This window comes from Agelaius phoeniceus, chromosome 3, assembly GCF_051311805.1.
Source record: "Agelaius phoeniceus isolate bAgePho1 chromosome 3, bAgePho1.hap1, whole genome shotgun sequence".
NCBI classification, from domain to species: Eukaryota; Metazoa; Chordata; class Aves; order Passeriformes; family Icteridae; genus Agelaius; species Agelaius phoeniceus.
Window position 1 is genome coordinate 110,971,663 of NC_135267.1, and position 15,158 is coordinate 110,986,820.

At 40.8% G+C, this 15,158-nt stretch overlaps 1 protein-coding gene across 3 annotated transcripts in view; it reads right to left on the minus strand.

Annotated features, from left to right (window-relative positions):
- TTBK1 (tau tubulin kinase 1) overlaps positions 1-15,158 on the minus strand; it is a 104,578-nt gene that overhangs the window by 42,794 nt on the left and 46,626 nt on the right. For all 3 annotated transcript variants that reach the window (XM_077176163.1, XM_054629595.2, XM_077176164.1), the window contains 3 exons: positions 7,993-8,058; positions 6,432-6,524; positions 5,621-5,746 (listed from right to left, as the gene is read on the minus strand). In XM_077176163.1, coding sequence (XP_077032278.1) covers positions 5,621-5,746; positions 6,432-6,524; positions 7,993-8,058 — 285 coding nt within the window. The remainder of the gene's footprint in view (positions 1-5,620; positions 5,747-6,431; positions 6,525-7,992; positions 8,059-15,158) is intronic.

A 15,158-nucleotide genomic window follows, 5' to 3' on the forward strand; every position in this document is an offset into this window, starting at 1 on the left:
TCTTGCAGTTAGCTTGTTACTCCAATTCTAAATCCATAACTTCAATTCAGCCTTCCTCTAGATTAGACAGTACATTATGCAGAACAGTACATTTGATATGCAGAGTTCAGGGGCTGCCAGAAGACATAAACAGAACAGGGAAAGGCAGCCCTAGGATGCAGACTCATTGCAGTGTCTGGCTGAAATATGGCTTAGTCAGGAGCCCTACGTTGTGTTTAATGTGCACAATGTGCCCTGACACACTTGGCTGCCTAAGGAAATAAAACTCTAAAAAGAATAATACAATTCTCTTTATAAGATGGCAGGTACAAATGCTCGTGGCTGATGTGCTCCATGCTTGTTCCTTTTCTAAGAACTGGTATCCTCTAGGAGAGAATGAAACTACTGTCAATAGTTCTCCATGCACCAATGCATTAGCAGAGAAATCTGATGTTCTGCTGTCAAAAGGAAACTGGATGCTGTAGGCTAACAGAGCTGTGAGGTCCTACATTTCTAATAAAATTATTTAGCTAAATAATGCAGAACTGACAAGATTCAGCCTGTCAGTTTCCCTCCGCAGGGAGAGACAGTGCGATGGCAAAAACATTCAGCTTATGGTGTAGAATCAACACTAAGTTATGAATAAAATTTAGCATGAGCAAACATCCTATTTGCAATTATATTCCAGTTCTGTTTATCAGCATGATCAGAAGGACAGGAAAGCCTGCTATTTCCCAGTACTTTCCACCAAACTGCAGAAAAATGCAGTTTTTTGCAGCTTTCAGATGAGCCAACTTTTTCCTCCTTTCTGTGACCCAGAACCTTAGAATCAGGTGCACACTCCTGTGGTAATACTACATTTGATTAACAGAATTTCCAGAGTTGGGTGTCAATCAGACCAAGGCACAGGAAATTCAGGAAATTCTTAGGATTGTATTTGTTTTCTGACTGCTACTTTGGAAATGATTACTGCCAAATATCTTTTAGAAATTATTATCCTCACAAACTCAAAGATGCCTTGCAAGAGCTTCACACATTTGTAGACAGATGCCTCTATAAAAGCCATACTGGCTTCTGTTCATTAGATCATCCTCACCCATCTGTCCACTACTGCCAGTCTTATCACAGCTTTTGATTCTTTGTGATGGACATGTCAGTATCAGGGAGTGGTATCTTGTGAAGTTATTTAAAAATTGGTACTGCTTCTGCCACCTTCCATTCCTTTGACACTGAAGCAGTCTGAAGTAAGAAACCACATGATAAAATTAAATGTTCAGCTGCCTTATTCTTAGCATCCCTTTAAGGACTCACTCAGTTGAAACAACTTTTGTTACTTTCTGCTATAACTTATTCTGTAAGTCTTGCACTTGACTCTGCAGGCCATTAGGGATTTTACAGCCCTTTACTGTACTCCCTGTAGGATCCTTTTCCATGGCTGAAGGATACAGGTACCTTCACCTGCCATTATTCTAAAGCTATTTAATGGACTTACTGAGTCTTCTCAGCTTTCTCTGAAACCTTTATACTCCTGATGAAAGGTCAAAGCTTTACAAGGAGAGAAGTGGAGTGGAAAACTGCACAGAACAGTCCCAGCAACAGCCACTGCTCCTGGAAAGCCATGTAAAAAGTCACTGGATCCTGTCCAGGGATCGTCTGCCTACAGACAGAATATTAAGAATCAGAAAAGTTTCCATAGTCACTGCAAGCCTCCCATGTTGAGTTTCCTTCTGCTGGACAAGACAATGTGCAATTCCAACTCTGAGTATCAAACCCACTAGTTTTGATTAAGACTTCTTTTGATAAAGAAGAGGTCCAGTATGTTTCTCTATTAAAGATGTTACTGTCCATGAGGACATAAAGCTTAATTGCACATTATGTAGTAGCATGCCATGTTTTGGGCTGATGGCCCAGAGAATGAGAGGGAAGCAGCCGATGGGGCACAAATTACCCACTAAGCTGTCATGAAACATCTTGTCAAATGGCTTCTCCTGGCCAAGGCTCAGGAAAAGAATCACAATCAATACTGAAATATCACATATAAAATGTACCAAACCAGTTATGGATTGTCCAGGCGCTCAAGCCTTGAATTCTTTGGGGTTTATCTAAGAAGATGGACTCTTTCAGCAGAAACTTTGGGCATAGCAAATTGCTCTTGATCAAGTTCTAATCTGCACTGTAATCTACAACACAGTATTTAAAAATAAATATCAGGCACACCTCTTTAGTGGCAGAGGTCCCCTTTTGATAAGGGAATGCTCCTGATTTGTGTTTGTAAGTCCTACAAGAATTTCCAGGGGGAAAACACTAGGACTATGATGGAAGATATCTAGTTACTTGCTGTCCTGTTTCCAACTGGAATAGAGTTCATTTTATTCCCAATGGCTGGAGCAGTGCTGTGTTTTGCATTTAGGATGAGAACAGTGTTGATAACACACTGATGTTTTGGCCATTGCCCAGTTGTGCCTACCCTCATTCAAGGACTTTTCAGTGTCCCATGCTCTGCTGGTGGAGAGCTGCACAAGAAGCTGAGAGGGAGCACAGCTGGGACAGCTGTGACCCAAACTGGCCAAAGGGATATTCCATGCCATAGAGTGTCATGCCCAGTATATAAACTGGGGAAGCTGGCTGGAAGGGACCAATTGCTGTCTGGGGACTGGTTGGGCATCAAGCAATTGTATTTTACTTGATTTTCTATTACTTTTATTTTTTTCTTTTTTCTTAATTACAATTTTGATTATTATATTCTATTTGTTTCAACTAATGCACGGTCCTTGTCTGAACCTGTGTTTTTTTCTTTCTTTTTTTCTTTTTTTTTCTGATTCTCCTCTCCATCCCACTGTGCAGGGGGTACAGTGAGTGAGCAGCTGCCTGGTACACAGCTGCCAGCTGGAGCTAAACCACCAGACTTGGTCAGCATGAGAGAACTCACACCAGCACTGGTTGTTCACAGGGAGCCTCTCCCAATTGCTCTGACAATATCTGGTATTGACTGAATCTAAAGGAGGATGTCCATATAGGAAACTCACCTTTCCACACCTGCTCAGGATGTGTACAGGACAGCCATTCTGTCAGACAACAACAGCTGATGTGATCATTTTTCCTTGACTGAAATGCAATTCACAATGCCCTAGCTGAGGGAATAGGATGGATTCCCAGGCAAAGGCACTTGTCTTTGCTCTTTAAAGTTCTGTAATCTTCCAGGAGAAAAGGTCACTATTACTTTGCTGATACTCATTGCAAAAAGATCTTTGGAGAGAAAAGCCAGCCACACCTGAAACTGCTCTTCTACCAGCTGGACTATATGCAAGTGTAGTACAAAATATTTTCTACTACATCCTATCTGCACTTTTCCAGGGAAGAGGCATGCCTCTTGCTGTCAAATGAGTCAGAAAACCCCAAAATGCTGCTCTAACACCCACATCCTCCTGCTGTGAAAGTGCTGAAAGGTTGATCCTAACCATGAACCAACACTGACAGCGATCCATTAAAGGGACAGACCTGACATCTGAGGACACGAGCCCAAGAAGTACAAAAACACAGGGTATAAGATCCATCACTTGACAGCTCAAGTCTATTTTATTCTACCATCATTTTCCTTTCTCCTGCTTAGGCAAACTTGTGTCATCTATCCATCAGAGAGTAGTGATCTCTGGTCACACTTAGTGTCCTGTTACAGCTTGGTACATGTCTCTTGGAGACATCATCTCAAGGACTCTAAGCTGTAATTAAATTGCCACTCAGCATGACATTTCCTTTATTTCTCTGTGGGTCTGATACTGGTGACAAATTCAAATGGCCTTTGGTATAGTTCTTAATATTTCAGAGTAATACATCCAGATAAATCAACATATAGACTTCTCTGAAGCTAAGATGCTTGGAGAATTTGCTGTCTGGAATAGGTCTCCAAGTCAAACTAGAAGTGGCAAGCTTCAGATGCCAGACTTTTGTGGGGAGTTCCCTTTTGGAGGCTTCTTGCCCAAGCTGCACCTGCAAGAAACTGAAGGCAAAAAGGCAATTCACAGCTTCAGTCAAATGCCCTACTGTGAAAGAGCTGTTTGTGGTTTGTACTGCTTGAATTCTGTCTGGAAACATCTCCTTCCATTTCAGTCTCAAGGATGGCTTTTTGGTATCATTAGGACACAATTCTTTTAAGCTGGAATAGAATATAGGAGCATGTAGGTTCAAAGGCAGCTTTGGAAATCTCTAATCCAACCATCTGCTCAAAGCAGAGCTAATTAAAAGGCAAATCATATTTGTCATTCAGCCAGTCTTTGGAAATCCCCAAGGATGGAAATTCCACAGCTTTTCTAAGTACCTGTTTTTTATATAAGAACCCACACTCTGAATTTTCCACCCCCCTGCTGGATTTAGTCACAATTTCCCTTGCTGCCTCTATTCTCCCCACAACTGTCCCTTGAGGCAGTGAAAGAGCAATCAGATCCCCTCTTTGACTTCTCTACTCTAGGACAAACAAATCCAGCTCCCTCTGCATCTCATCAGTCCACTTCCATCCCTCTGTAGCTCTCCCTCTTAGTGGCAAATGTTATTTTTCCACTGCACTATGTAGAAAGTATTCACCTTTTCCTTTTAATTTTTAAAAAATGTGTGGTTGCTATGTTACAACATGTACATGGCTAAACCACAAAGGCACTGCTGGAGAGAGTTTGTTGGAACAACCTCCTACCACTTTCCCACTCATTTGATGCACTATCAACAGGACCAGGCACTCAGATAAGAATGCACAGATCTGCTTATAAAATGTTGCTTCCATCACTGTCTTTAATGTACAGAGAAAACCACTGTGATTAAAAAAAAAAGCAACACAGAATCAAGTTGCTTCAGTTCTGTTGTGTTAGTCTGAGTTACTCACATTTAGGCTGACAGCAAACACTGAATGGGAGGAAGAACCCTATGTTAGATGAATATTAAAGAAAGAGATAATAATGGCCAAGGCCATATAAGTCTGCAAGAAATCAGAGGGGTTGGTGTACACCACTGAACTATCTGTGTAGGCTCTTAGACCTTGGCATGCTGTGCCAAAATTCTGCCACATTTGGAGTACCTCAAAATTTTTGTGTCTTAATGAAAGCCAAAAGTACTGTGTTGTTTGGGAGGAACTATCTGGTGTGGAGTTCAGGATTATTTTGGACAGGATGGTGGAAGGAGATGAAGGAACTCTTGAGGTTTTGAAGAACTGTACAGTCCAGCCTCTTTTTCCTGGTTCTAGGAAAGGTATTCCTCAGCTGTTGGGCACACAAGACAGAGAGTACTTTAGACCTGATTAACACAAGAGATGTGATAATCAGGATACCTTGTCAAGAACAGAGTTTTGAAGATTGAATCAAGACTGGCTGACAGGAAAAAAGATTGAATCAACTTCTACAAGCAAGAGATGTTGCAAAATGTGTAAGTTTGTTCTGTGATGATTAACCCAATCATTGTAGTAAAAAATTACTAGCCTTCCTAGAACAGTATATAAGCATATGTAGTCCACAATAAATTTGGATTCTGATCACCAGTCAGTCTTGCCTATCTCTCTCCCTCACCAATACTCAGACAGATATAAACACATTCACGGAAATGTTAAAAAATCTAAATGCCAATCTATAGTGCCAAGCATCACAAAGTAACAGGCTCCCACCTGATAGTCTGGCTTGGTGAAGTAGTCTAGGCTTGCAATGTGATCCAGGAAAAGGTGGAACTCTGAAGGCATGTGTTTTAGCAGCATTCGGTGTTCATACTTTTCTTTTATCATGCCAACCTGCTCCTGGAAAAAAACCAATACAAACAAACAAACAAAAACATTTCAGAGCCAAGAATCTCTTCCATTGCTTCACAATTATGAAGACTTATTATTCCTGGAATACAGACTCTTCCTAGACCCTGCACAGTGTCTACACACTCCTCCTGTTTGCTGTTCAAGGCACAAGGATCTTGAGCACTGCAGGCAGAGGTGAAAGGGGAATCTTGAGTCAGAAGCTTGCCACAAGGGTGACCTATTTCTTTCCAGGGATTTTATTCTTTAGCACAAAGTATTTCCAAGACAACATGAACACCTGTTTAACTTTCTAATTTCAAATCCCATTTGGCTTGTTTGGCACAGCAAGGCATTTCCCTCCTGTCTTTCTAAAGGCTCTTTTTATTTGTCAAAAGGACAGCTCAGTCTTTGCACTTGTATTGTTTACTTTGCAAGAAAAAAAGTAAAAACCATGTGATCAAATGTGATTAACAATATTCATCAAAAAATGTCTGATTACTCAAAATAAGAGAAGCCCACCCTGTGTATCAGAACACACAAAAGCAGGTTGGCAGCTTGCAGCAAGACCTGATGAAAAGGAGATTCTGGCTTGACTCCAGAAAAAAAGCTGCACTGAGCTGCAGGAGGAATAATAAAGAGTCATAATAATTAAAATGTAGCACCCTCTTTTAAGCACAGACACCAGTTTTCCTACCTTATCTTTGATCTTTCTCCATGGAAGCTGACCAACAGCAAACTCCACCAACATGTAAAAGAGGGACCACAGATCATCGTGTCTGCCCATCTCCTGGAGAAAAGAGAGACCAAGACTGAGGAGCAAAGTTCCCCATGGCTGAGGGGTCCAGGTGTACTCTCCAGATGAGCTACCTCATTTTAAAGGGCAGGAAGAGAAGTCATACTTCCCAGTCAATGATTAAAAAAGCCAAATTAAAGGCTAAAGATTCATATTTACTAACGGGACATGCAATAACCTAGATTAAAAAAAAACCCAAACTGTATATACAACACATTTATTATTACTATTTTTAAGCCTAAATATAATTCAAATCCATTCAAGAGTTTTTGCAAAAGACTCACCATCATGCACCACAACAATTTACAGATTTATAACATTTCCACATACAATATACAACTCTCCTCCTGGGTTAGTGAATGGGAAATGGAAACATGGGGATAAAGGCTGAAATTGTCAAAGCACATGAACTCATTTTTGGTGCTCAATGCCTTCCAATGTCTAGGATATGATTTCTCAAAATAGCCTGCATTATACAGCAATTTTTGTGTCTAAATATACATTCAGCTGATGCCAGCTACAGCTGGGCCTACTCAGCTCTTGCAAAAATTATACCTCAGGTTTCTCTGTGTCTCTTAAGAAAGAGAAAGAATTTATGATGGCATTCAGCTGCCGTCCCCACATCACACTTTCCACCTTTTGTAGACAATAACTTGCTCCTTCCCTAAAAAAAACTGACATTTCTTTGTATGTCACAGATAATCCTACAATTTCATTCCAACTAAGGCCAGAAACCTGGAAGTAATGCAGGAGGGCTGACAGTTTCCATCTGGCAGCAGAAATGCAGAACTTAGAACCATAGAAGATGCTGAGTTGGAAGTGATCCATCAGGACCATCAGTCCAACTCCTGGCCCTGTGCAGGACACCCCAAGAACCACACCCTATGCCTGAGAGTATTGTCCAAACTTACTGTTTATTGTCTGCAAAGGAACACTACTGAAATAGGAGAGAGGAGTGTTTTGAGAAGAATGTTAGATGAGCCTCTAGAAGCATTCATAATGAAACAGGCCAGACACTATCTAAATAATGGTTCAGGAAAAAAAAACCCCAGCTTTCACCAGGTAGCTCTTCTCCTGATGGTAATATTAAAAATTACAGATCAAGAATGGATTTGGGGACCTGGCACTTGGTAATTCCTGGCCAAGTTCTGCTAGAAACTAGCAGCAAGCAGCCTGGAACTTAACCAGATTTCCCCTTCAGTATGGCTTACTGCCCTCAAAAAGTGTCTGGTAATACAATAATTACAATTTTAAAGTCTGCCAACTATAGAGGACCCAGTAAGCGAAGCATAATTTTGATTTTACAGTCAACACCCTTAACTACCTAATGGAAATCTCCTGATATACTAACTTCCACAGATAACAAAGCAGAACTCTCACCTCTTGCTCCTTTACTCCTCAAAACAGGTCTCAGAGGGGGAATTATCTTACTGGTAACTCCTTATAACTCCAAAATACTCACCCTGTTTTTGTGTGCATTCACGGAGGCATAGCGGACGGTTCCTCGGAAACCGGCAACGTTGCGAGGCTGGAGGGAGGCAAGAGAAATATCTCAGAAACAGAGTGGATGACTGAATCCCCTGTGCAGCCAACTGCTGAGAACTTCTTGTCTAAATTGCTATTTTGGGTGCACCCAAGGAATAGGAGGCTCTTAATGCCTCCTTGTGCTCTAGCAGCTACACAGAGAGCGTTGTCTGATTCTGCATATCGAGGAAAGCTCACCCTACAGAGAAGGCAAGGTGGTTACAGTGCTGTGTTAGAACAGTAACAGTCCAGGCATAGAGAGAAGAACACTAACCAGGGTCAGATTTTCCTTTTTAAACTGCAGGTCAAGGGAAAAACTAGTAAAGAAGTGCAAAACTGAGTCATGAGTAACATGAGCTAAGCAGAGGCCGAAGATGGCCTGGTCAGGATGGAAATGGGGATCACCTACTCTGACAGATGACCACTGCTGTAAGCATCTTCTGTAAGACTTCAACAAATTGTGAATCTCTGACTTTCAGAGTTCTTGCTTTTTTCCAGATTCTTCCCAGTGTATCCTATCTTTATTTTCTCTTTCCCCGATTCTCTTTTTCATGTCCTTGGGAATTAAAGGCTTGATACAGTGGGTGTGGAAAGACAGTCCTCCTGTGACTTATTTGTCCCATCTGGAGGCTTTCTCTGCTTTGGGGGCTGAGCAACTGTTCCAACTCTTTCTACTGCTGCCTCCACAAGAACATTAGACCATGTGAGTTCACTTATGCAGATGTCATTCTGAAAACACTTGCATTTAAATAATGACATCCACCAAATTCTCTTAGTTGAACTAGAGGCGCCAGAGTTAACAAGACTTAACAGCAGTGCTTTCAAAATTCTTGCAGTCAACCAGGTTCAGACTTCTTCCATCATAAGGCTAAGCTTGAGCAAAGAGGTAAACATATTCATAATGAAGTTCCTACTCCAGCAGAAAGTGAGCATATTAGAACAAGTTAATTGAGTAACTTGTCCCACAGAGATCAGTGGATTCAGGTTTGTTCTTTCAGCTGTGCCTGTACTTCCAGAACTAGGCCTAAAACTCTGTACTTTTATTCTAGGGCACCCTTCTGTCACTTTAAATATGTACAATTCAGTTGCTTCCTTTAGGATACAGGGAAGTTGCTCTGAATTTCAATATTCTCAGAAAGAATAAAATTTCAAACATTTTTTTAACAAGTTCACCAACACCATGTAACATCCACACCTGTAGAGTGTACAATGCAGCTCTTAAGTTATAATGACTCCAAGCAAAAAAAAAAGCTGTAAGTCTATATTACAACTTGTGTGCTAATCAAATACTCCCCAAAGAGACCCCATATGCACATCCCATGCCCTTAATCCAGCATTTAATCTTGCACTACAGCAGCTTGAGCTATAAGATACTTATTTAGCAACAGGTAATAGCAGAGATATTATATTTGTGATCATGTACCTCATTGCTCTCAGAACTATGCAATTCAGGATTCTCACTGACAAACAAGTGCAAAATAGAATTCCACAGGATTCACTGATGTGAGTTCCTGAAAAGCAGAATATTGGCCACTGGAATATAGCCGTCACCATAAATTTTGCTCTACACTTTCAAAAGAAAGAAGATATTCCTCTTTTCCATTATGAATGGAAGATAGTGTGTTTGGATACTTTTCATGAGCCATAAGGTTATATCGAGAACAATTCTAACATGTAACCTGTAATGTTTTCAGAACAAAAATTATTCCATTTTTGCAGTCCATGCAAGTGCTGAACCAAGTAGCTCGTGCGCTGGCTTCAGTATGCCAGCAACGTCTCTCAAAATTGTTTTAGATCAATACTTACTATTTCTGGCAGACAGGCTATCTATGCAGTCTTTATTTAGATCTGTTCTGAAACCAATGCCAGGCAGTTTGCAAGCATTGGTAGCAAACCTCTCCTCTCTCAGAAGCAAAGCAAAGCAAATCCTGGCTTTTGGTGCAGGTCTTTAACCTTGTATCTGTCCCAACATGACCTGCTGCTCCCCAGCAGTCCCACACCTGAACCCAGAGGGTTTTTCCTCCACTCCTCTCTCTCGTGGGACCTCGGGGAAGGGAGAGTACTGCAACTGGGCAAAACTTTGCAGTTGCTTTGACAGGACCTTTTGAGTCCTTTGAACAAAACAGATGCTAACTGTGTAACAGTGTCTTTTGCTCATAAAGGTTGCACCTCTTTTAACCATATCTGCCTGTCCTGCCAGTCACAAGGAATTGTCACTGCAATCAAGTATTTCCCAGGCTGTAGAGATACCTTGTTTTCCATTCAAACAAACAACTCTTCCCTGAGCATTTGTTGTGGCACATGCTGCAGACCCAACTATTATTGACTTTTCTTCGGAATTCACAAACATTAATTTTCCAGATGATTTCTTTACACACTTCATTTCTTCCAGTTAATAAACTTCACCCCACCACTGCACTGGTCAGCAGTGGGAAAGAGCCTGGATACATCATCCTTTTTGTCCAGACCAGTCCACAGTTGAGACAGAATTGAAACACTTAGGAGCTTCAGACAATGGAGACATATATAATCCAAGTGATTTGAATCCCCAAAATTATGAATATATAATAAGCTAGCAGAGTGAAATATAACTTTAAACCATAGGTGATTCTTTTTTACCACATCAGTGTTAATATAAAAAAAAGTTATAAAGCATATCTCTTCTCTCACTGAGATTGTGTGTACCACAAAGCTAAAGTACTTTACTACACAGTGCTGCACTGTGTAAGAAACTTGGTTTAAAATGAGTTTCAGCTCAGGACAATGTGTTAGAACACCACCACAGAGCAAAACCTATACTCTGTGCTCCTTTCACTGCATTAGCAATGTAGACCACCTCACAGACAGAGACAGAAGTAGGTAACAAAATCCTGTATGAAGTGGAAGTGTTTTCCAAACTGTGTTCTTATACACCCATCATTCTCCAGGTTAAACACTCAGGATCATTTGTATTTCAAGTGCCAACAGTGTCCCCCTCATGATTCACATGAAGTCTGTCTTTCCTGCACACTCCCCTTTTATTTGAGGAGTGCTCATATTTTCTCATTAATGTGAATCCCTGCTCCTCACACCATGTTCATTCATAGAGACTAAAATTATTCCTTTTTTGCCTCATCAGCAAAAGGAAACTGGATATTTTGAATGTGCCTTCCTAAAAACTTGTATTTGGATGCCAGTACTTTCCTCCTGCTGTTTCTTGTGACTGTGGTGCTCTCATGACCATGAGCATTGGTTCCTCCCCAGCTTTCTGGAAGCCTGTGCAGACACCTCATGAGATGCACAACATTTGCCCCTGGCAGGCCTGCTGTCATCTAGGATATTAACCCATTTCTCCTGGAATCAGGAAAAGGACTTTCAGCAATAAGAATGTGAAAAAAAGTTAGCACAGTTTGAAGAGAAGGTGGTAATGAGAGAGGAGATGCCACAGATCATGGAAAGCATTTGGAGATATTTCTTGGATAGAAATGACTTGTGTTGAAAGGTTGTGGTAAGAAGGAAAAGTGAAAGAAAGCTTAGCTGAACTAAAAGGAAGCATTCCTGTGACCTCTAGGAACCTCCTACTTCTTCAGACAGGTTCATGAAGGAGATGCCTCTCCACCTCTTCTGGTGGGGAGAAAATCCACACCTCTTTTATGCATTTTGACTTCTTAATTTAAACAGCAGCATTTTGTGGAATCATTAATGACTGCATTATATTTTATGTCCACAGGGAGTCAGAAATGACTAGAGGAAGCTGGAGACAGAAAAGTAAGATGAGAAAACTCCCCTCCCTTTGTCTCTGAAACCACAGAATTGACAAAATCAGTCTGGCACCACCCAAATATCTGCCAGCTCCTCAGAGAGAACCCCAAGTGTTCTAGGCCTTTGCATCACATTTAGGTAGCTGTCACAATCCTGCTGAAAAACAAACAGATCATGAGGGGAAAAAAGAAAACCAGGTGTAATTTGGACTTCCATATATAACAAAAGCACAAACCAAAATGAAAACCCAGAAGCATGGTGATGGCTCACTCACAACTCATAGCAGAGATGGTTACGAGCAGCGGATGGGAAGCCAACGCATCAAACACAGCCTCAAAAGAAGAGCCCAAAAGAACTGTAAAACAGAGAGAAACCCAAAGAAAAACATGATAAAAAAAACCAACAAAATGAGAAAAAATTAAACAGAAATAAATTAAAAAACATTCAATATTGTATCCCAACAGAAACCTGTGTCTTGTTTAGCTGTTGCCATCTCCCATCACCCTTCCCAGGGCTGTTGGCCCATCCTGTGCTGAGTTTCATTTAGACAGGAAACACATCAAGCCTTTTGTGAGCCTGTGTGATTTGTGAGTGCTCTGTAAGTGGTGAGAGGGGGCCCTCTAGGGAAAACCTTCCCCTGCCTGCATATCACACCTAATAACTGGAAAAACAAAGCTGAGAGCAGACATGCAGACAGCCTTACCACAGAGGTCACTTGTATACTTCTACTGTGCTTTTCCTTCCTACAATTATCTGATGAGTGCTCATCCCTTCCTCCCCTAACCAAACTGATCTAATAGCCCACAAGGGGATTTGCTCCCTCATCTCTTGCCCTTTGCATCCAGAGCAAGTTCTAACATAGCACATAAGTTTCTAAAAATCAACAGCAACGTCCCCTTTCCTATTTGAATTGTTACGGGTTCTCACCCAAGATATTTGGGGTTTTTTCTGCAACCACTACCTTGCTTTCTCACAATCAATCTCCATACAAACAGTGGCTTGCCAACTTTACAGGTTACTCAGCTGCCCACTTCAGGCATGTTCCCTTTCCCTGGTGACTGCTGCTGTGCTCCACTGTCCATGGGGGGATGCAGAATGGTGGTTTGGGAGAGAGCAGGATGAAACTCAGGTGCTGCTTTTAGGTCACATGAGCAGTCATAGTATCTGTGAATGGCACAGCAGAGAAAACTGAGGGACATCCTCATCAGAGGCAAAAATTAATATTATAATATATTATATAACCTTAAAGCTTAATTCAGTAACCTGAGGAAAGACCTTGACTGAGAGATACTTATTCCAATAGAAATTAAGTAATCAAAAGCAATCCACACAATGGAGTTTCTTATTCAAGTCTCACTATTCCCTTTTCCTAACAATTATTAGTGCAAATCCTAAGAATTCCATAAATTTTGCATGAAATTTAGTTTTGAGAAAGCTATTTAAGTCTCCTGCTATTCTTTCCAAATCAAAAGACACAAAGCAGTTGAGTTAAAATGCCATCAATCCTACTTTACTTTAGGAGAGTTCAAAACTTCCAATGAATTCAACATCATTAAAGAACAAGGTATTTTGTCTTTTTAAATAGCATGCATCACATGATTACAGCAAGAACTTGTGCTGAAGATGAGAATGTCTTTCTCACAGTAAAAACAAAGAACGAGTATTTTTTTTAGTCAAAAGCTTATTTCAGTTGTAATCCTATTATTCAGTTATCATGATTTTTAACAAGAGAGCTTTGGCCTCAGAGCTGCACTTGTTTCTTACATGCAAGGTCCCATAAGGCAAAAAGCAGCACAGAATATCCCCACAGAAAGAACAGAGTGCTAAGTAAGAAAGAGAAGATTTTCATCCACTGAAACAGACCAAGGGAACTACTGAAAAGGAAATGTTTTGGAGTCACATCTCCTTTGGGATTTAGAGCTCAAAATGCTTTCCTGGAACCAGATGGAGATGATGACTCCTTTCTATCAAAAGGAAGAAGACAAAAGGCAGTTGTGGCAATCACTGAGATGCAGCACACTGAAGTTCAAACCTCCCTACATGTAAACCCCATCTCCTTCCTTCCAGAGTACACTCTCATCCCTAAGCCACAGGGTGCTTTGAGATGCAAGTTAAAAACACACAGGTTGGAAATTATATCTTTTGCATGGAATACATGAATAACTATTACCAATAGGGAGGAAGAGTATGACCTGGCAGCAAATGCACTTACCTGACTGAGGGGAAATCTGACCTGCAATCCAACTCAAATCCAATATTCACTCGCCTAGGGAGCAAAGCCTCTGCTCCCTCATCATTGGCCACAGTAAGAGTTTTATATTCCTCCCTCCATTTTCCAGTGGGAAGAATAATCAGAGCTTCAAGTGGAATAGCATCAGCCAGAAGGAAATGACACATTCAGATGTAATGTATACCCCCCTGCAGCTTGGTAGTAAAAGCACTCAGAGATGGAAAATGGGATCTCAGTCCCCTGCAGGTATACATAAAATTTGAGCCTGAGTTGTCCTTCCTTTTCCCTCACCCCCTTAGCAGCTGCTGTGTAAAATAAAACCAACACCAACCTGATGTAGATGATCTGAGGTCACCCTGGCTGACCCTGGGCTTTACAATGAGGAGAGCAGAGAAACAGCCCCATGTAGCAAGATAGCAGATTCCCTGCTTGCTAAGAGAGTTTCAAATCCATCACCTAGTCTGCTTTCCATACATGCAATTTCAACAGCATTGGATTTCTGTAACTGTGGCATTTTAAATCAGAACATAATCTCACTTCTCAAGTCAAAACTTGCTACTCCAGCAATTAAAGTCACAATGAGAACCATAACATAATTTTTGTGATTATTTGTTTTATAACTAACCTGTTCCCAGTGAAATTGCATTTCTACTATATATTAAATGTGCAGTGTTTTTAAGACTTAGGTCCATTCTTTTTCCTTTCCCTCATCTCTGAACAAATGTGACTGTGCTGTGTTTTCAGCCTATTCTGTGATTACCTTTTTACAATACAAAATATTTGAGACAAAGATTATGTTCCCACCCAAGCTAATATAGTAATACAGCTCCACAAATCTGTTATTCTACTCCAAAATGTTCATTTCTTACGTAATACTACAGATTTACATGTATTTCAAGTACAAAGCAGGTACAAAGCTACTGGGCTTCTCTGTCTGAGTATCTGGGGTATTAGGATGTAGAAGTTCCTGTCCTCTGTGTTATTTTATAGCTCATTTTCCAGTGGGGGGGGGGGGGAAACTACTTAGTAGAAAAACATGCCATCATCTCCTCTTCTAATACCTTACTCACTGCAGCAAAGTTTATTTTTAACACTATGCCCAGACATTTGGAAAATAAATACCTTTTTCTCAA